Below are 22,822 nucleotides of genomic sequence, written 5' to 3'. Positions count from 1 at the left end.
ATTAGTCATTTAGACATAGTGCAGAGACTAAATTAATCTAATGCATTTATTTGTATTTATTTAATTAGTTATTGATGGGTAGATTGGACTACAAGTGACCATAAAATTATTAATGCACAGCTACCCTCTTTGCCACTCAGTCATCGCTATACAGACTTCACTGCACCATCCTTAATTCCAAGACATGCTCAGATATCCTCATATTACTGGAGCTCTCATGTGGTTCAGACAAGATCCAATTAATAGCCTTAGAAACCTCATGGTCTGGTACATGTCACATAGAAATATTCACAGCCTCCTACAAATCATTAGAGGCTGCTGACTATTTACATGAATTAAAGAAATCGTGATGTACAGTGAGGTGACAAAGCTTTGACCACTGTACACAGTAAGCATATCTGCTACTTCCACATACCATATATTGTTCTTGATAGAAAAAGAGCTGCTTTGTTACTTGGCTGTAGTTTTGTACTTAGCTTAGTCGGCTTCTTTGTATTATGTTGTTGCATCTTTCGGCTTTTCCCGTTTAGGGGTCGCCACAGCGGAACTCCGGTCCGCTAATGATTGGCAGTAGATTTTTACGTGCCGAGTTGCCAGCTCTGACACACAACCTTCAACGAAGGTACGCCCATTCACGCATGTCTCAACACAGAAGACGCTTTAGCTGAGAATCGAACAGGACAACATCATACTGTGAGGCGACAACGTATATATAATTTTATTATTATTATAATATATATAAATTGCTTAGCTATTATATATCTGTTATTCATCCTTTCACTTTCCTATACATATTTAAGCCCATTCAGGGTTATGAAGCAGCTGGACCCCATCCTGGAATTTAGCAGGAGTAAACAGACAACCATTCCTGGGTTAGGATGACAGCTCATCACAGGATATACACACCATACACGTGTACCTGCAGGTGATCTAAATGTGCATTAATTCACCTTTTGTCTTTGATGTGTGGAAGGAAAATGGAGCACCTAGTGAAAACTATTGTGGAGACAGGGAGGGCATGCAGAGTCTGAACGGAAGGTACTGCAACTGGGAACTAAACTGGAGAACCAAGTGTTGTGATGCACCAATGTTAATCTCACCAGCAAGTTTATTACACATAGTATCATGTTAGTTTTCCTGGTATTTTATCATCTGTGTTTCTGAAAATTGGTTTAAATGAGTGTACCTATCTGTATGACGACCTAACCATACATTCATGCATCTGCGCTCTTCGCTCCACTTTTGTATTAACAAATGCTTATAGATTATTTTATTAACAGGTGGAGGTATTCTTCTCCTCAGGTCTGATATGCAAGGACTGTGCCTAGTAAGACTTAAATTGGTTACTATATTGTAAAAAGTAAATAATGTGTTTAAGCTGCAAGTTAAGCAGGTGAACAATCTGTTGGGATGTTGTATGACACACACACACACATATACAGTTCACCTCAGCTGAATGTCAAAAATGCATGTGATTATCAATACAGTTTACCAGTGCTACTTAAATAACAGGCTTCTTTTTTTGTCTATATTAGAGGGTGTTTGAGTTAGGATCAGCTTTGTGTAGCATGTATAAACTTTTATTTTTTATGAAAAGGTGTACTGCACAAGATCATTGAGATGGCGGAAAATAACTCAGTCACTAGATTTCTGTAACTTCCATTAACCACAGAAAGACATGGCAAAGCTCCAGATTTTTGCCTCATATTTTTGATCTGTTACTCATAGCATTTATGGTTTTCTGGCATATCACTGCGGATTAAAGTCACAAAATAATGATATACTTTTGAGTTTCAGACTTCATATCCTTCAGAAAAATACATGCTATCACAAATCTTTTTATTCTCGCAACTAAGTTTATAAAGAGCAATATTTAAAATGTGTCCCTATTTTTGGATATATGACACCCCCCCCCCCCCCCCCATTATTTTAGGCTTTGTCCAGATTTCTTGTGCTAAGAAGCATTTGGTGGTATGGCTGTATGGTTCAGAACACTTTATCATACTTCTAGACTCATGTATGTCCACAGCTCCATGAATATGAAATGTGGTATCATGGATTCTCTGATTCTAAAATAGTCTTAAATTTTTAAATTAAAGCTTTTTGACTGACTGATTTATTTATTTCCTTAATCTGTTTTTATGAGTTTATTTATTTATTTTACATTTGATAATTGTATAGGTATTCTGGAATGTCAAGAAAATAAATGAGTGATAATACATATTTCAAATACAGTTACAACTTCATTTTTTCCGTTTGTTAGATGGTAAATAATGGATGATGTTGATCATAAGGATCATTTCTGCAGGAGACTGACTGGGGAATAATGGTGGGTCAGAGTCTTCCATTCAGACCTCAGTAGTCTACTGTCCCAGGTAGATGCTTGCAGTGTCTCACAGTAACCATTAGAGGGCAGACTAGCTACAAAAATCAGCATGAGTTGACTGGTTGCTCATTTTGCTTACGGCCTTTATCTTGAGTGGTGTTAACTACTGGTGTTGAGTATTGGCACTGCCATTTACCTGATGTTTCTGATACTGACTGACTATAAGACAGTAACAGATATCATGGTTACTTACTGACAGTCACTGTTAGTAAAACTAGTTTAAACTCTGGTAGAATAAAATAAACATTTGAGTTAGCACTGCATTTTCTGACACACAGGACGTCTATAGCAGTAGTAACTGTCATTGCTAGCTATAACTAACTACCATCTTTTTCAAAATAATCGCAGATTGTAGGAGAGATAGAGAAAAATTCTAATCCAAAATCTGGGACACCCCTGTCATTCAGAAACAGTTGAAAGGTATGTCCTAGGTATTTGTGCTAGCAGAATATGAAATGTTATAAACAGTCAAAGTGTAGCATTACTTGAACAACAAATACCCACAAGAATGTAACACTTCTAGTCAGAAACTGATTGAAGTTCCTCATAAAACACTTTGTTAAAACTACATATAGCATTTAAAATACACTTGTAAAAGAAAATAAATTGTAGAATCTGTACTTGGGGATTCTCAGACCAGCAGTACCCTTCTTAATATGCAAGTCATTGTTCCTTTCATAAGCTACTAAGTTCTTGTTATATATAATTTGATGGCAGTGTTTCCACTTTTGGAATGTATGTTTGGGAAAGTTTAGGCAGAACCCTTTACTTACAGGCTTTTTCACTCATGAAGCACAGTAGATCTTGGCCATGTTTTCATAAATACTGTCACTGTTCACAAGTCAGTGAAGGACCCTTGGATATTTTGATGCAGTGATGGGGGTTGGTGCAGGTTCTGCATATAACCTTTCTTGGTAGGTGCACACTCAGTTTTACTCTTTCTGATATTTGAAAACTTTGGTCACAACTGTGCTACAGTAGCTTTTCAGTCATTCTGGCTTTCAGGGGCTAAAGTGTTTACTTCTAAGTTTTCTATGCAGTTTCAATGAACATGGTGCTTACATTTGCGAAAGAGACAGTAAATGGATTTAGTCTTTACTTTTATGTACCTTTAGCAACTCTGGAACTTTTCTTCCTAGGCTTCTGCCAAAAGGGGGCTTTCTGCCTAGTCAAACTTTTACAGTACATAAATACAAATAAATAAATAAACATTCTACCATCACTTTATTCCTTCTTCCTCTTTACCCTTTCTCCACCTGCCCTATGCTTCCTCAGATGCCTTCATCTATTCCCTCTCCATTGCCCATTATAGTAGTCCATGTCATTCGCTGTGAAAAAGTATTTTCAGTGATCCAGGAAGCAGATGGTTCTCCTGTCTGCTGCCTGTACCTGCTGTTGCCCCCTTCTGTCCTTTCTGTTCAGAATAATCCCTTCATATCTTCCTGATACAGTCTTGCACAGCCATACCATGTCCTTCATATCTGTTTTGGTCTCAAGTCAGGAAAAATATATATGTCTGAGACAAGCATGATGAAGCATATTAGAACCAAGACAGACAGTTGTGGTACTCCACTCCCTAATTCCTGACATTATTCGTGTCACCAAAACTCTCTTTTCCTTCCATTCAGTCATGCAGCTGTCCCATTACTCAGTCTTGGTTCCACCCTCAGTTCCTCCAGTTTTCCTGTTAGACTGTTGTGTGGAGCAGAGCTAAAGGCCTTGCTGAAGTCCAGGTACACTATGTCTACTGCCGTCCCCTATCAATTTTACCTATAACCCAGTCATTAAACTGGATTAGGTTTAACTGACAGCTCATTCTGGCTCTGATTTCTAGTGACTATCCTTTTAATTTATTTTACTTCCTGTCCATTCTAATTCTGTCACTAGTTCATACCTCCAGTATGACATTCTGGTCAAATGTGTTTACTTTTGCACAACATTGTTGATAATGTGACATAGTTCAGGTGTAATTTACTATAAGTTGTCCCTTGGATGTGCAGTAAGGAATATCATAACTTGAGCAGCTACAATATGGTTCACCTAAACAGACACAGCAACGGTCACCATTACTTGTTAACAAGGTGTGCAGTGTTAGGGGTGTCTATAAAACATCTGTATTTAGCACCTGAGAACAGCAGTAAATGTAGCTGCTTCTCTGTCACTCCTGCTGCACTGAATACAAAAACATACATTTGATAGTCAAGAGTGTAGAATTAGAGGGCATCTTGTAAGCAGCTACTTGTAGTTCATAAGATCCAAGAACAAAATATAGAGACCTCGCCAAAGATCTGCTAAGCACAACCACAGTCCAAGTGAAATCAGAAAAAATTGCTGCAGTTCACCACTAATAATAAAAACATTTAAAAACTTTAAAAAGACAAACCAACAACGACAGAAAATTATAAAACAAAGGATAAAAATGTCCACTTTTTGTGCGCTTTCGGGTCTTTACCCTTCATCAGATAAAACATCTTTCTTCTTGCTGGATTTTAAACATAACAGCCAATCACTGCTCAGTATTGTACCCACCTATTTTTCAAGGCAGGTTTCATGGGGACTACCTCATTAAGCCCCGGATGTCTATGTGCCATTAACTCTATTATCTACTTAGTCTCCTCTAGCTCAGTCTGGTTTTTCATATCACCTCCCCTAGGACTGCTATTTACCTTCCAAATTACTCTAAACCTAAACTCATGCCCTTCATATTGATCAATGTGTCTAAATAGAGAATTGTGTTGGTTCTTAGTTCTAATGGCTGACAAATGCTGTAAAATCCTCACCTTAAACATATTATTGGTTTTCCCCACATAAAAACTTAGACAGTGTTGGCACTCAGCTAGATAAATGACATCTGTCATCCTACATGTTGCTTTGGCTCCAAAGTGAAACTCCTTATGTGTAACCGGATTGTCTAAAATATGTTGTCTTGTTGATGAAAATATGATTATTATTTTCTGTCGTTGTTGGTATGTCTTTTTAAAGTTATTAAACGTTTTTATTACCAGTGGTGATCTGCAGCGAATTTTTCTGATTTCACTCGTAGTTCATGTTACATTCCACTATGCACTTAAATTGAATACTTTAACCATGATGGTAACCAGGAGTGTAGTTATAGGAAGCAGCTGAAATACAACATTCTGGAAACAAGACTTGTTGTGTCTTTCGGTTTTCCCGGTTAGGGGTCGCCACAGCGGAACTCCAGTCTGCTAATGATTGGTAGTTGATTTTTATGTGCCGAGTTACCAACCCTGACGCACAACCTTCAACGAAGGTACACCCATTCACGCATGTCTACACGCAGAAGACGCCTCTAGCTGAGAATCAACCGGACAGTGTCTTACTGTGAGGCGACAACGCTACCGCAGCACCACCACCGCGATTCTGGAAACAAAACTGACATTTTTCTTCTAGTTACTGTTTTCTCTTTGGAGAGTTGTACGCTAGATGGAAAATGCACTTTTATAATTTCTAATTGTCATTCTGGAAACAAGACTGACAATTAGAAATTATAAAAGTGCATTTTCCATCTAGCGTACAACTCTGACAATTAGAAATTATAAAAGTGCATTTTCCATCTAGCGTGCAACTCTCCAAAGAGAAAACAGTAACTAGAAGAAAAATGCATTTCAACGAATGTGTCCTATACCCTTCATTTGACTAGGTATTTGTTTATATGATACTGTTTAATGTTTTTCAGAAAATCACAGTTGATTCTTAGCAACAGTGCAATGCATTTTATGTAATAATACTTCTAGAAGGAAAAATGCATTTCAAAAACTGCATCGTGCCACCTTGGAGTAAATCTCTAGTTTTGTGATCACGGTGCAAGGAGGTTGGAAGGTGGAGTATACACTAATACTGCTCACACAGTTGTACCGGTTCACTGTGTCTAATTTACTGTCAATCAGCACTAATGTAAAAATGCTATAATAAATTAGTATATGTCAATCACTGTAACCATACCTGAGCCAGCACCAACAGGGGGGGGGGGGTACTAAAATATTGCCAGAGTCCATATTTCTTACCCTCAAATAACAGTTGTATGGAATGGCTCACTTTGTGACAGTACACTGTTATATGCCTTTGTGGGTGGGTGGGTGTGTGAGCACATGTGGAGTAGGGGTAGTGAACTGCTTCTGTTGATATTATAATGGATATATCTCACCTGAAGGTATAACTGGGGTTGTAATTATATTTCTTGTGTGTTTTATATATACTTCTGGAGTAATGTCTTTATTCCTGACTGATATGTTGTGTTTTAAAACAGTGTTTTTTGCCTTTATCTCTTATTATGATTTTTTCTGTACTACTCCATAAATGTTAAAGGCTGTTTGTTTTATATATACTTCTGAAATAATGTCATTATTCCTGACTGATTTGTTGTGTTTTAAAACACTGTTTTTTGCCTTTATCTCTTATGATTTTTTCTGTACTACTATGTAAATTATAAACTGGTTTTGGTTCAGGCAGTAGCTGAAATAGATCCTTCTGAGATCAATTCACTATCATAGTTAACAAACTCCTAGGAAACAAACCATTAAAAGTCTACATTTAATATCATTAACTGACAATGCTGTACTTTACTCCAGTTAGGCATATGTATTTAAATTATCACCAGTAGTGAAACATAAAGAAAACTGAGGAGGGTTTTCAACCAGTAGTTAGTATACTGCTTTGACATCTAGCTGTAATAGGTCTGCAGAGGGGGAATCTGTCCACATTAACCATGCTGTTTAATGAAACTGTTTTTAGTTTTATTTTACTTACCTATTTACTATTTGTTAGCCAGGTAGGTGTACTGGCCCGGAGACTCTTTTCAGCCACAGCCCAGACTCAAAGGGAATAAACAGTGCAAATAAACCTAAGTTGTACACTTCAGATATCATAGAGGGTATGGTTTACTTAGTTGCAAAACTTTAGAAAGTTCACATACAGTTATATATTTCTTACAAAGTAAAATGTTAAACCATTCATACATTTCTAATAAAGTAGCAGGTTTACTTTAGATCATCTCAATTTACATGGGTTGCAGTCATACCTCTCAAGTTCTAAGTGCAAGAAATCTGGACAAAGCCTAATATAATGGGGGTGACAAAGGCTCAAAATACGGACAGATTTTAAATAGAGCTGTTATAAACTTAGAAAGTTCCTAGAATAACAGGATTTGTGTTAGCATGCATTTTTGAAGAATATGAAGTCCGAAACTCAAATTTATGTATCTCAGTGATTTGCCAGAAAACCACAAATTTTATGAGGAGCAAACCAAACATATAAGGCATAATATGGACAGCTGAGAAGTTTGGTTGTATACAGTTTGGCTACATGAAATTACTTCTTAAAGTTTTAAGACTGAATTCTGAATTTACCTGGGGGGAGACTCAAATGGAAGTGAGGAAAAAAAAGTAGAGATTACAGAGACAGGCCAAGAGACTTAGAAGAGAACACAGGATTAAGAAGAGATGTTAAGTTGTCTATCTCGCCTTCATTTGTTGCTTGTTGGGATCGGAGCCGACCCTCGGTTCCGACTCGGCCATCTTCTATAGCTTGAGAGCTGTTTACTGGCTCGAAGCTACTCCTTATCCCAAGATGCCTAGTGCTAGCTACCCAGATCTCGTTTGCTGCTTCAGCTGCGAGGTTCGTTGTTACTGGCTCAGGCTCGTATAAGTTTTATTGTACTACTTTTTCTATCGGATTAGAGTTCTTTTTTGATAGTTTATAGTTTTCAACATAGTCATTAATTAGTTTGTTGTTGTATTAGTGTAATTGTAGTTTTCCCTTAGAACTCGTTTAAGTTAGAGAGTTCTTCCCCTCCCCCCTTCCTATCCCTCTTGTAGGTAGCATTTTAGTTTAAGCCTTTCTTCTTTTTACCTCCTAGGTAGCCATTTAACTTAGAGGCTTCCTAGTTTAAAAAAAAAAAAACTTCTTAACTGTAGTTTATTGTGTTTTTGGTTAGTGTCTGTAGTTTTTTGCTGTTTGGCCCTTTGGCCAAAAACAATTCAGTGTAAGGTAGTATTTCTCTACTGGATATGTCTAAAGAATCCAATGTGTCTGGATTCAAGAAGTGTGACTCATGCTGTCAGAAAATGTGTCTGACAGATGGGCACACTTCTTGCGTCTATTGCTTAGGCGCAGTGCACCTGCAGGACTCTTGTTCTGTATGCCATGCATTCAGCCCAAGGGTTCTGCAGGAGCGCAAAATAAGCTTATCTTGGGGAGTCTTCTTAAGCCCCAGGATTCACCGGCCAAGGCTCAGCCGGTGAAATCTCCTAAATCAACCAAATCATCGGCTCCCAGCTCAGAGCTGTCATTGGCCCAAGCCTTACCTACTACTTCGGTTCCAGCTGGAACTGAGGAGACTGCCTCCCCTTCGGCTCCACCAGTACCTTCGGAGCCGTCTCAGACCCACAAGAGACCGAGGTCCCCTTCTCTAAAGTCTATACATTCGGCTCCTCAGTCTCCCCTGTTGCAGAGTGACCGCAGTCACAGATCCTCCCACTCTTCTCAGTCCTCTAGACTCTCGGATCACAATGTGGAGAGAGTGGTCAGTAGGTTGTTGAAGTCGCAGGCACTGGCCAAAATGTTATCCAGCCCTCCTCAACAGATGTCAGCTCTGTCTGCTTCCATTGATGTTCCTCCTCCGACTCCATTGAGCTCGGAACCGGAGTTTGTTGGGGTTCAAATTGTGGAACCGTCGGTACCGATAACGATTTCCCCTTCGGTTCCGTCGTCGGCTCCGATCGCCTCGATGGTGCCTTCCGTCGAAAGATCTGGGTGCCGAGACTCCCTCATCGGCTCAGAGGGGGCGAGTGGCATCAGACCCTTGTCCGACCCCGTTCTCCCTCTCGGAGCATTGGCGCAGGTGAGCTCGGCTCCTACATCAGCCTCGGAGCCGTCTCCCTTGGTGCGGAAGAGGATTCTGGTTTCCTCGGAATTGGAGCCTTCTTTGCATCGTGGCAGGGATGCCTTCGATGTCAGGAGGAGTGTACTGGCCTCTGAGTCAGCTCCACGTTCGACCCCACTGGCACCGTCCCCTGTAGTGTCTGCGTCAACCTCTGTCCCTCCTCCAGACCCCAAGCATGGGGAACCGGCGCTCCAGAGCACCCCACTGGGTGTTTCCTCTTCTTCCGAGGCCTCCCCTGATCATTCAGAGGAGGCCCCTCGGAAGAGGAAGTACAAGAGGAAGCACATTGACTCCCCTGAGTCTGTCACTTCGGATACAGATTTGGATGAATCAGAAGGGTCCCTGAGATCCCCCTCTGAAGATGTTTCCTTTTCGGACATCCTAGAAATGCTTAAGCAGAGGGGGAACTGGACTGCCCTAGCCCCTACCGAGGACAAATCTGTATTCCTGGATGCATTCGGTTCCCGACCTTCCACCTCCTGGGTGTCTCTGCCCTACGATCCACTAATGTCAGTGGTGGCTCGAAGGGCTTGGGCAGCCCCAGATACAGTGGAACCAACCCCGAGGAGACCCGGCAAGTTTATCACTGCACCCCCTGATAAACAGTTCCTTACCAAGGGTGTTCCTGTAGATGCCATGGTAGTAGCAGTGGCCACTAAAAAGGAGTTAGCGGAAACTTCTTGCTCTGTCCATCCTCCTAACAAGGAGTCTAGGACCGTGGATAGATACGGGAAGTGTATGTTTGCTTCAGCGACATTTTCCATGAGGTCGCTGAATTACTTATGCCATTTTACCAGTCTTCAGAGGGATCTCCTGAAAGAGCTTGGAGATACCCTCCAGGATCCATCAGCTGAAGGGGCTCAAGCTAAAGTGGCTTCTCAGCTGGCAACCCTTAATTCGGTAGTTAACTCCTCCATGAGGTTCATTTCCTATGCAGCCGATGGTGCGAGTAGAGCCGCAGGTACAGGCATGGCCCTTAGGAGACACGCATGGATGCGGCTATGTAATTTTGCGGAACCTTTTAGAGCGTCGTTCACCAACACTCCCTTTGATAGTTCATTTCTCTTTGGACCACAGGTGAAAGACACTCTCACTAGGTGTGAACAGGAAGGCAAGACTCTCTCTGCCGTGGGAGTCCGTTTTTCCACTCCTTCCAGACCATATCCCAAAGGTCAGAAGAGTGGTAAAATGTGGTTTCGGAAATCCCAGGGAGCCTCGCCTGATACACGTAGTGATTTTTCCTCCAGGGGCAGAGGAGGAAACAACAACAACGGACGCCGCCCTCGGGGCAGAGGGGGTCCGCAGAACCAGGGCAGCAGAGAATCCTTCTCTGACAAGCCCTTCCAGCATCCCTGAAGGGTTGCCCGGCTGCCTGCCTCTGGAGACAGTCAGGGGAAGACTTTCACTGTACCCAAAAGCCTGGCAAAACATAACGCGAGACAAATGGGTACACTCAATCATATCTGGAGGCTATATAATTCCCTTCTTCCAACCTCCCTTACCGTCCAACAAATCCCTTCCAGATGTTCCACCCAATCTGAGGGCCCAAGCAGTCATAGAAATTTCAAGACTGCTAGAAAAAAAGAGTCATCCAGGAAGTCCCGGCAGACCAACTCGGATCCGGAACTTACTCAAGGTTCTTTTTGGTACCAAAAAAGACAGGGGACTGGAGACCAATATTGGATCTCAGCAGACTAAACAAGTCTGTTCAAAGAACAAGGTTTCGGATGGTCACGCTACAGTCCATTCTACCCTTTTTGGGTCAAGACAATTGGATGTGCTCAATAGATCTTCAGGATGTGTACCATCACATCAAAATGGACAGGTGCTCCAGGAGATTCCTTTGCTTCCGGCTGGGAGCCAGTCATTATCAGTTCAGAGCTCTGCCCTTTGGTCTCACCACAGCCTTCAGGGTGTTCACCAAATGCATGGCAGTGGTCACGGCTCACCTGAGGCGTCAAGGATTCCAGGTGTTTCCTTATCTAGACGACTGGCTCCTTACTGCACTACCAGGCATCAACTTCTTCAAGCCAGGGACTATACAATCGAAAAATCTGCCTTGTTGCCTTGTCAATGTATTACCTATATAGGAGCAGATTTAGATACAAGAAGTATGTCCGCAAGGCTACCTCCAGACAGGGTGGCCACGATTCGGCAGCAAGTTCATATCCTCATGCAATGCAAAAGGGTACAAGTCAGGATGGTCTTTCAAACTTTGGGTTCTATGGCAGTGGCAATTCTTCTGATACCTCTGGCCCATTTTCACATGAGAATCCTTCAGTGGCTTCTCTTCACATAGTGGTCCTTTCAACAGCTCCCCATGTCTCACATGATCATGATTACAGAAACATGCAAAAAACACCTTCCCTGGTGGATGGTCTCCCCACTAGTGTCTCAGGGCAGACCATTCATCCAGCCCCCTCTGGTTGCCACAGTGACCACGGATGCCTCACTGATAGGGTGGGGGGGGCATTATCAGGGCAGGACAGTCCAAGGCACTTGGCAGCCTCACGAATACCATCTGCACATAAATGTCTTGGAGATGAGAGCCATGCTCCTAGCGTTGCAAGCACTTCAGGACTCCCTCCCTCCTGGGACCATTGCAATTCAAATGGACAACATGTCAGTAGTGTGGTACATCAACAAGCGGGGCGGAACCAGATCCTACCCCCTATGTCGAGAAGCACTCAGACTCTGGCAGTGGGCGATTTCCTCCCAACGATTTCTGATTGCAACGCACATCCCTGGGAAGTTCAACGTCATAGCGGACAGGCTCAGCAGAGCTATTCTCATGCCTCACGAGTGGTCTCTGAATCAGGTAGTTGCGGATCTGATCTTCCGCAAATGGGGACAGCCTTGCTGTGATCTGTTTCCAACCCCCTTCAACACCAAATGCAGCAACTACTTCTCCCTTTTACTGCTTCCCGGTCACCCTCCCAGAGATGCACTAGTCCACGATTGGCCTCAGGGACTTCTTTATGCCTTTCCGCCGTTCCCTCTTATACCCAAACTCATACAGAAAGCTATATCGTTGGGTTGCAAAATGATCCTCATTGCTCCGTACTGGCCTCAACAGATCTGGTTTCCGTTCCTGCACCCTTACCTCCTCGAGCAGCCCTGGACTCTGAATCCTATTCCAGACCTGCTGATTCAATCAGGAGAATTGCATCGATCCCTCCAAACACTCCAGCTCACAGCTTGGTTGATCCAATTCCAACCCTAGCCAGGCTTCCCAGCATTTCCCTGGCTGTGCGTGAGATTATTGTCTCCTGTCACAAATCGGCTACTAGGAAGACATATGCTAGCAAATGGCAACGTTTCTCTTGTTGGGCAGAGGCTAGGAACATAGATCCCTTTTCAGCCCCAGTTCACGAAATCTTGGAGTTCCTAACAGAGCTTTTTCATTCTGGGTCCGCTTCTGCCACAATCAGGGTTCAACTAGCAGCCATCTCTAACTTTCATGTTGGTTTTTCTAATCTAAATATTATGCCTCATAAGCTGTGTAAAGCTTTTCTCAGAGGGACTACTCTCCTTAGGCCCCCAGTGAGAGATTCCCCTCCTCCTTGGGACCTTAATTTGGTACTAACCTCCTTGATTATGCCCCCTTTTGAACCGGCAGTATCCTGCTCCCTTAAGTTTCTATCTTGGAAAACTCTCTTTCTGGTAGCTATTACCTCAGCCAGACGTGTCTCGGAACTTCAAGCACTAAGTGTTCGTCCTCTGTACTTAGTTTTTCATAAGGACAGGGTTACTCTGAGAACTAATCCCTCATTCCTTCCCAAAGTCTGCTCAGAAAATAATCTAAACCATTCCATAGACCTTCCAGTGTTTTTCCCTAACTACACCAACAAGGCAGAATACAAATTACACCTTTTGGATGTTCATAGACAATTGCGTTTTTACCTGCATAGAACGAAGGATGTAAGAAAGTCGGATCAACTTTTCCTTTCCTATGCTAGGGGCAAACAGGGTCTCCCAGTCTCCAAAGTGACCCTGTCCAGGTGGTTGTCTCACATTATTACCTTCATCTATCAACTAAGAAACAAAGAATTGTCTACCAAACCGAAAGGTCATTCTACTAGGGCCTTGGCCACTTCTGTAGCCTTCCAGTCTAGGTTGCCCATGCACTCTATCTGTGCCGCTGCCACGTGGGCAAATCCTCATACCTTTATTTCTCATTACAAGTTAGACATGGTCTCCAGGAATAGAGCTAACTTTGGTTCCACTGTTCTGAAGAGTCTGTTCCAATGAGCCGCCCAGGATCGTAGGTGCTAGGGACGCTGTCCCAACAAGCAAGAAATGAAGGCGAGATAGACAACTTAACATAAAGAAGTTATGTACCTACCATAACGTTCCATGTTAGTTGTCTTCATCTCGCCTTCTTTCTTGCGTCCCCCCCTCCATCCCCCTGTCCTATTGGACCGAGAGGAGTTCAGGTTTCACCGGCTGAGTGTTCTCTGGGGTGTTTCCTCTACTGACTTAGAGAGTATGACAGGTATGCTCAACCTGTTAGTTTGGACAGGTTGATTCTTTGGCTATGTCTGGGGTTAGCTATTGCAAACGAGATCTGGATAGCTAGCGCTAGGCATCATGGGATAAGGGGTAGCCTCGAGCTAGTAAACAGCTCTCGAGCTATAGAAGATGGCAGAGTCAGAGCCGAGGGTCGGCTCCAATCCCAACAAGCAAGAAAGAAGGCGAGATGAAGACAACTAACATGGAACGTTATGGTAGGTACATAACTTCTTTTTACAAGACAAAGGAAAGCAGTTGAGAGACTAAAAGCATTTTTAGAATTGTAAACCTTTAAAGAGTTTATCTGTTACCCTTAAAGCATTTACAACTAACTTTCTTGAAGAGATGCTCGGAAAGGGACTTCTTAAACTTAGAGTATCTTGATGTCTTGTTTGCTCCAGAGAGCTTGGTTTGTTCATGAGGAGACTCTTTCACCAATGACTGTTTTAAGTGGTGGATGGTTGAGGGATATTAAATTCTCCTAAGAATTCCTTATGGGGTAGAACTGTTCCATGAATGGTATTTTTTGAAGGGGTCAGTAACCACCATTTAGAATTTTATATATTAGGATCCATAGAAAATAAGTGGACCTTTCAGTAATAGGTAGTGAATTTAGGTCATTTAGAAGGTTGCGGTGGTGTATGTGGGCATCAGCAAGTAGGGCAAACTGGGCAGTTTTATTCTCAGCGACTTGTTGTCTTAGGGTGGTGTAAATAGAGTATAAAGAGAGCACAGGAAGACGATATTCTATTATAGGGAGAGGGGCATTCTTGGCCAGTGCTGTGTGGGCATTAGGAGATAGATGTGATCTCCTATAGCAGAGCTTTACATGTGAGGAGACTTTATTAATGATAGTATTAGTGTGAGTTGTAAAGCTTACTGTAAAGTCGTCGGTTAGGCCTAAATATTTGTATTGTTTACATGCTGCTTTATTCACGACTCCTATTCAGACAAGTATGCAGCCACAGGCTGCCTTCCCACAGACAAAGTACAGATTAATTCCTGACTGTAACCTAATTAAAACAAAGAAGCAAAACCATGTTTCTGAGAGATGATAAACAGCTTATTTTCCTGATATCATAGATAACAATTAGATTATATACAATTAGTTCCCGATTCCTTGTGACTGCGGTGGTGGTGCTGCAGTAGCATTGTCGCCTCACAGTAAGACGTTGTCCCGTTTGATTCTCAGCTAGAGCGTCTTCTGTGTGAAGACATGCGTGAATGGGCGTACCTTCGTTGAAGGCTGTGCGTCAGGACTGGCAACTCGGCACGTAAAAAAATATACTGCCAATCATTAGCGGACTGGAGTTCCGCTGTGGCGACCCCTAACCGGGAAAAGCCAAAAGACACAACAAAAAGTTCCTGATTCCTTGTCTGACAATCTTTGTCTCTTGTTTTGTCTCTAAATTAGAGTGTGAGAATGTCAGTCTGAATGTCAGAAAAGTACAGAAGTTATTAATGTAGTTTTTCACAGTTAAAACTTTAGAGTCTCATTGGAGCCAAGTGTAAGTCCAGGGTCCAGCCAGTTAAAGTGGTATCATACCTGTAAACAAAATGACTGCCACATATGGAAATTAGTTATAGATGGTATTTAGTGACTCTTGTCATGAGGTGTTAATTTCTGCTTTTTTATTTGATTTGTAGTCCTTAATGACAATGAGCCCCACAGAAGGCTTGCTTTCTGAATGTGACCTCACAGATTCCCAGTGCCATATAATAGAATACAGTCTGTTGCAATCTTTTTCCTTTTGCTTTCAGTCTGGAGTTGCTCTTTAAATTCAATGTGTATGCTGGTATGCTTTAATCCATGTTTACAATAGATTCATATTTTATCTGAAATTTGAAAATAAATCCCCTTTTTGCATAACAATTTTGATTATTAGCAAAAATTAAATCTGAATCATTCCCTTGGGTATTTTTTGTTTGTTGACTGTTTACGGTTAGCTGCTTTCTTTATTAAATTTTTAAGCAAATCTGAGCTATCTCTAAAGAATCCACTGAATGCCATCTCAAGTTTACAGTTATAGAGCATCCCTAGCCAGCACATAGTTAATGTCAAGTCTTACTACTGAAAGGTCCAGACATTAAACTATTACTTCTAACATGAGCAAATAAAATGTTTTAACACTTCATTGGCAGAGATGTCTGGCATACGTCTGTACTTCTCACCTTCTTGTATAGTTAAGGGAATTGGTTTACGTTCAAAATCTGGGGTGCTACATCCTTCTGGTATCTCACCATCTGGAACAAATTGTGTTATGTTGACACCAGGAACAGATGATTTCTTCTTAATAAACTGTGGATTTCCTAATAAAGGAAGCAGAATTCATATAGTCAGTTTGCATGAGTCTCATGGGAAATCAATATCATAAGATTCCACTATTACAGCGAATGCCACAGTCCCTGCTGGGAGTGGTGGAAAGCTAGAAGCATTTGCTTGTAGCATTTCCAACACTGTCATTGCGTCCTTTAATTAGAAACTTTGTAACCTCCTTACCATACACAAAGCATCTTTCTAACACATGCTAGCCAGATTAGATTTGTTTTGGAGGTACAGTATAAATGGCACTGAAGATGGCATTTCCTCAGAGTGATACAAAGCCTAACTTTTCATTAAGTTGCTGTAGAGGCAGGCATTAAGACAGAACTATCACAGTCACTTCAGTAACAATTTGCAGATCTCCTATCAGCATACCTCAGACATATTAACATGACTGGTAGGGTGTTTTGAGGACTGGGTTGAATACTGCCCATATAGCATTGCTACACTTGCAAGTATTAACATGGAGAAGAGTGAAACACACAAATTTGCAGGCAAAATTAGAATTAAACAAAAAAAAGCAGGATTACAACATTGCAGTAGTTAAACTAGCTTTATTAATGCGTAGAGCCTGTACTTTATAAGGCAGTTAGCAAATTCTCATACCTCGTCCACATAAAACTGCTGGTTTAAAGTAAAAGGATCTCTGGTAAAGATATCTATTTTTTGGGAATTTGGGAGGACCCTTCCCTTCTCACCTTGAGGAGGAACAGCCTTTTGAGGAAACATTGTAGAGAAGAGTATCACTCCTAGAGGTTAGCTGTAAAGCCTTTAAGATGACTGCATCAAAACCTGCAAAAAAGAAAAGAAACCTAAACAGTCAAATTGGTATAGTTTTCATTTCTCATACTGTAGTCAGACCAGAGAGAAACAACAGCATGGTCATGATTTTTGTATTATCCCTTGTATAGTTCTCAACACCTTCATATAAGAATCAAGGAAAAAGCACAAAATAATGACAGGCAAGGCCCTCAACTCATGGGCACTTGTTATTTATAGGTACTTTTAATTTGGAAAGCTAGTAGAATATGTGGACTTGTACTAACATGCAGAAAGTCTGTAAATGTAATCAGTGCTGTTTTAAGTGGCTTCATATTTATCTATTAACTTATTTATATACATTTGTTGATTGGGAAAGTCTGACTGGGCAAAGACCCCTTTTCAGCAGAGGCCCCAGGGGAAAAGCTCCAACTTTTGCTGTCATGTGCTTGCTGCAAAATCTCATATTTTTATGAGGGATAGAACTGAATGTTTAAGGAAACTCAGGGATGTTCCTGGTTGTGTAAGTAAAAGTTGCCATATCAGTAAATATTCTAATAGATCACTGTTGCAATAACCTAAACTATTAGGGTTGCATCCTACCAAGGATATGACCAAGTCTCAAGCCTTTCAAAGTTTAAGAGCACATTATATATATATATATATATATATATATATATATATATATATATATATATACATATATGCATACGGGTTCACTTTATAATTTCGAAATACTGAAATACCGAATTTCAGTATTTCGAAATCATAAAGTCGAAAACTGAAAATCGCAAAAGTGCATAATCGTAAATTCGAATATCTCAAATTTGCGGTTATGGCTTACGGTACGTGGCGTGCGGTGTTGGGAGTGTATTGTGTATGGATGTAGGTGCAATTGAAGGTAAGTGAGTGTTTTGTAAGGGTTTTGTGTGGGAGTTTGAGTGTGTCTGAATATGTGGATGTATGTATATGTGTGATGTGTGTGTGTGCAAGGGACTGTGAAATGTGTGGGTGTGTGTTTGCTTTTTGTATCTTTTTTTGTGATCTCGGAGTTAGTATATATAAGTAGGGGGGGGCACAGCCGCCCTGCTTACATGTAGTGTAGGTTTGTTTTAGTGTTTTTGTGTTTGTGTGTGTTTTGTTTGCTGTAGTGTGGGTTGGATGATGTATGTGTTGTGTGGTATATGGTTTGTATGTGTTCGTGATTGTGTGTTTCGCGATTGTGTGCTGTCAGGATTATGGACATTCGACTTTATGATTTCGAAATACTGAAATTCAGTATTTCAGTATTTCGAAATTATAAAATGAATCCATGCATATATATATATATATATATATATATATATATATATGTGTGTGTGTGTGTGTGTGTGTGTATATATATATATATATATATATATATATATATATATATACATATACACACGTATGTATACATATGTGTGTTTATGGGTCTACTTTGAAACATCTAAAACCCATAACATCAAATTTCAGAACATCTAACACTACAAATCACAAGAAAATAACATCCCCCATCATATAAAGACACCAAACTACCAAACACACTTTTTACTACATTCCCCCACACCCCCCCGTAAATTAAATATACCAACTCCAAGATCGCACTACAGTGGGAAAAAGTTAATTTCCTAACCCCACTGTATCAAGCCCCCCTGCAGAAACATAGTAAAAAGTGTGTTTGGTAGTTTGGTGTCATTATATGTCGTTATATGTGGAGGGGATGTTATTTTCATGTGACTTGTACTGTTAGATTATATGAAATTCAGTGTTATGGGTTTTAGATGTTCTGGTCTCAATGTTTTGAAATTAGATGTTATGGGTTTTAGATGTTTTGAAGGGGACCCGTTTGTGTATATATATATATATATATATATATATATATATATATATATATATATATATATACATACATTATTATGGTTTATTATCAAATGGCGCTTGGACTTTTTTTGATTTATGTTAGTCTGAAACATCCCATTCGATAGTATCAAAAGAAAGAACATATAAATGTAGAAATGCACAACAGCGAATGCACTACAGCATTCGCTGTTGTGACTTTCTACATTTTAATGCAGACTGCACTATAGTGGGGATCGGGAAATGTACCCTTTCCCTCACTGAAGTGGAATCTCAGAGTTTGTATATATAAGTAGCAGGGGGTGTGGGGAGCATAGCCCCAACATGGGTGGTGCATGATGGTTTGCCCCCTTGCAAGAATGTTCTCTACTTTGTGCTGCTCAGTACAAGCAGTTGTGGAAGTGTGGTGAATGTTTGAATTGTTACGACTTTTTTGTCGGTCGCTGTTTTTGTTTTTGTTTGTACGGTTCGTAGGAATGATAATTCGCATGAGGTATGATCACTGAAATGATAGTAAACCATATTTTATATATATATATATATATATATATATATATATATATATATATATATATATATATATACAGTCCCAAAATCCAGCACTCAAGAAATAAATCCACCAAGCCCTATATTATTATATTAGGGCAAGAAAAAGGCCAAACACATAGATGTAGTGTGTTTAAATTCCTTTACTGCAGAACGAACATCTGAGCAGCATAAAGAAAGCAGTGATCTGGCTACAACACAGACCAGTTTCACCCTCTGGCATCATCTGTGTGAATAGCAGGGTAAAGATATGGTATTACGTGACCTGCATATACATCAGAGTGTTTTATTCAGAAGCCATGGGGATAATTTAACTAAATTAGAGAGACGGGCATTGACACAGTTAAAAAACAATAAAGAAACTGTGGCAGTCAAAGCAGATAAAGGTGGAGCTACTGTATTATGGGCAACTTCTGAATATGTTAAAGAGGCTTTGAGGCAATTAAATGATGGTAGGTTTTATTTTAGCTACTTCTTGATCCCACAATGGATTTTAAGAGAAAAATAAATGGGTTTCTCTTAAAAATGAATAATGACGGTCTGATATCAGAATCGTATGTAAACAACTCATAATGGATGATCCTAAACCTCAAAAATTTTATATACAGCCCAAAATATATAAATCAATAGATAGCCCCCATGGGTGACCTATAGTATCAGGTAGAGGGTCTTTGCCTGAACCCCTAGCTATGTACAACATCAACTTAAACCCCTATTGCAGTTGATCAGAGCCAGATTGAAGGATTCTAATGAGTTTATTTGCTTGATGTATGACTTGCAGGTTGTCCATGGATGGTTTTTGTGTACTTTTGACATTCATCCTTATACAAAAGTATTCCTCATGAAGGAGGGTATTAGAGCATTGAGACATTGGTTAAGAGAATATGATGTTTATTCATCTGAACACATATAATTTTTGATTACCCTGGTGCGATTGGTATTAGAACATAATGTTTTCTATTTTGATGGAGAGTGCTACCTGCAGGTTAAAGGCACAGCCATGGGCACTACATTCGTTCCCATCTGTGATGACCTCTTTATGGAGTTTTTAGAGTGGGATTTGATTTATAGTGAGAAGAATCCATTTAAGAAAGGGCTTATTATGTGGTGACGTTAGCTGGATGATTGTTGGGGCATTTGGTCAGGAACTGTTGAGAGTTGCATATACAGTATGAGTTTGTTGGATATTTGAATTCCAATGAATTTGATTTAAAATTTGTGGATAGGATTGAACCTTATAACATTGATTTTTTAGATGTTAATGTTATAAAAACATCAGATGGGACAATGGTTACCAGCTTATATAGAAAACCTTTCACTAAAAATGCTTTGTTAGACTCCAAGAGCTGCCATCCAAAACATATGATAAAAAATATACCCAAGTCACAGTTTTATAGATTAAGACGTATCTGTAGTGAAGATACAGGATTTCAAGCAGAGGCAGAGAAAATGAGTGAAAGGTTTATTAAGAGAGGATATAATGCATCAGAAGTGAATAAAGAGAAAACTAGTGCATTAAATCTAAAGAGGGAATCTGTATTGAAAGATATGGCTACTGGTAGAATCGAATCTGATGAAAACAGGACTTCTAAGTTGAGGTTTGTTATCAATTATGGCACAAATTCATTTAAAATTAAAGGAATTATAGATAAATATTGGGAAGTGTTAAAGATCTGGCGGTGAATATTAATATGTAAAATTGACGTTGATAAAGTAAATCAGATTTTAATTTTGTTTTCACAGGGGTTTGTCCGATTTAATGCATGTAGTTAAATATAAAACATATTGACTTTAAATTATAGTCAATACAGTGTATAAAACATGTGGCTGAGAAATTAATTTACAAGCTTTTGTTTTAATGGTTCAAAGTCACTTTAAATGAAAAGGGTTTGTGCAATGTGTATAACTGGTTAACATCATGCGATTCATTATAAATAATGTGCTGGTGGTGTAACAACTTATCCCTTGAAGGCTTTTTAGCCGAGGTACCAGGAGACACTAGTAAAGTTTGTTTGCACTTTACTTTTGAGAGTCTTTGTTTTTTGTGTGTTTTGTATTCATTTGCAGTTCGAGTTTTAACCTTCAATTAATTTTTTGACCAGTGCCTTAGAGACAGCTGTTCATACAGCTATCGATGGGGAAAAATATTGGTCGGACATTATTTTGGTTCAAGAAAATCGATTTGGGTAATGAAGATGACAGAGGTGAGGTTCTCAAGGGATGTAATAGCTGTGGAAATTGTGTATATTGCAGGGTAGTGACAAAGGCCAAGTCATTTGCATCAGATAATACACAAAGGGTTTTTGACATTAGATGTCTAATTACTTGCTGTACAGAGTGGGTGGTGTATATGGCCATTTGTCAGTGTGGGGTATCTTACGTAGGACAGACCTCCAGGCCATTTAAGAGTAGAATACCAGTACATTTAAGTGACATAAGCTGTAAACGTCAGAGAAGTGCACTTTTCAAGCATAAATTGGAGCATATATCTGCACAATTTATGTTTGTGGGGATTGATGTAGAGAAAGCTAGGAGGATGTCAAATTTATATAAACATGAACTTTTAGATAAAAAGGAAAGAATATGGATCATTAATTTAGGCTCCCTATATAAACCTGGGTTGAATGAGCACTGGAAATAAGATTGTTTGAGATAGATACAGTTGTTAGGATGTTTAAAGTTATAATGATTTAGTTCTCCATTCTAGATGTAGTTTTGTATTAATTTTTATGCATCATTTTATTGTTTCTTGTTATTATTTTTATTATTTTTTATTCTGTACATTATGGCTAGTATCACTTTAAGTTTTAATTGTAATAAGGTGATGGGTTAGGTTGCTGCTATTCACACTGACGACGCCAGAGTGTGAAACCGGTCTGTGTTATAGCCAGACCGTTGCTTTTTTTATGCTGCTCAGATGTTCATTCTGCAGTAAAGGATCCATGTGTTTGGCCTTTTTCTTGCCCTAATATAATAGTATAAGGCTTGGTGGATTTATTTCGTGAGTGCTGAATTTTGGGACTGTGGTTTTATCCAAGCACTGTTTGGAAAGTTGCGTGCATCAGTCGATGTGTTTGGTGTGTGTGTGTATATATATATGTATATATATATATATATATATATATATATATATATATATATATATATATATGAGTCTACTTTTATATGAGTCTACTTTTAAAGCTTGAAGTTTTAAAACTTTGAATTGCTTATGGTCGAGACCATAAGATCGAAGTTTTGAAATTTTGAAAAAAAAAATAAAAATAAAAATAGAAACAATCCAAATCTTGAAAATACAAAAAAAAAAAACAAAACAAGGGGGATGGAGAAAAGGAATGGCTATGGCAGCAGTGATCTATTGGACCACCTACTGTAATGGCAAATTTTACTTAATAAAATAACTAGGGTGTATGATAATAGACCAACAAATCACACACAAAAAATGTACATGTGGAAAATGGAGACGGATGCACTACAGTTGAGTTTAAGACCTGCCTGCAGTCCAGGCACAGTTTTG

The 22,822-nt window shown here is 39.8% G+C and overlaps 1 protein-coding gene across 2 annotated transcripts in view; it reads right to left on the bottom strand.

The window, feature by feature from the left end:
- IGFN1 (immunoglobulin like and fibronectin type III domain containing 1) overlaps positions 1-22,822 on the bottom strand; it is an 877,552-nt gene that overhangs the window by 832,153 nt on the left and 22,577 nt on the right. For both annotated transcript variants that reach the window (XM_044076544.1, XM_044076545.1), the window contains exons 2-3: positions 16,821-16,914; positions 15,972-16,109 (exon numbers count right to left, since the gene is read on the bottom strand). In XM_044076544.1, coding sequence (XP_043932479.1) covers positions 15,972-16,109; positions 16,821-16,851 — 169 coding nt within the window. In that variant the 5' untranslated portion in view covers positions 16,852-16,914. The remainder of the gene's footprint in view (positions 1-15,971; positions 16,110-16,820; positions 16,915-22,822) is intronic.

Source organism: Protopterus annectens, chromosome 7.part0, assembly GCF_019279795.1.
Source record: "Protopterus annectens isolate FY-2018-M chromosome 7.part0, PAN1.0, whole genome shotgun sequence".
Taxonomy (NCBI): domain Eukaryota; kingdom Metazoa; phylum Chordata; order Ceratodontiformes; family Protopteridae; genus Protopterus; species Protopterus annectens.
The sequence above is the reverse complement of the archived record's forward strand: the minus strand, read 5'-3'. Positions and strand labels throughout refer to the sequence as shown.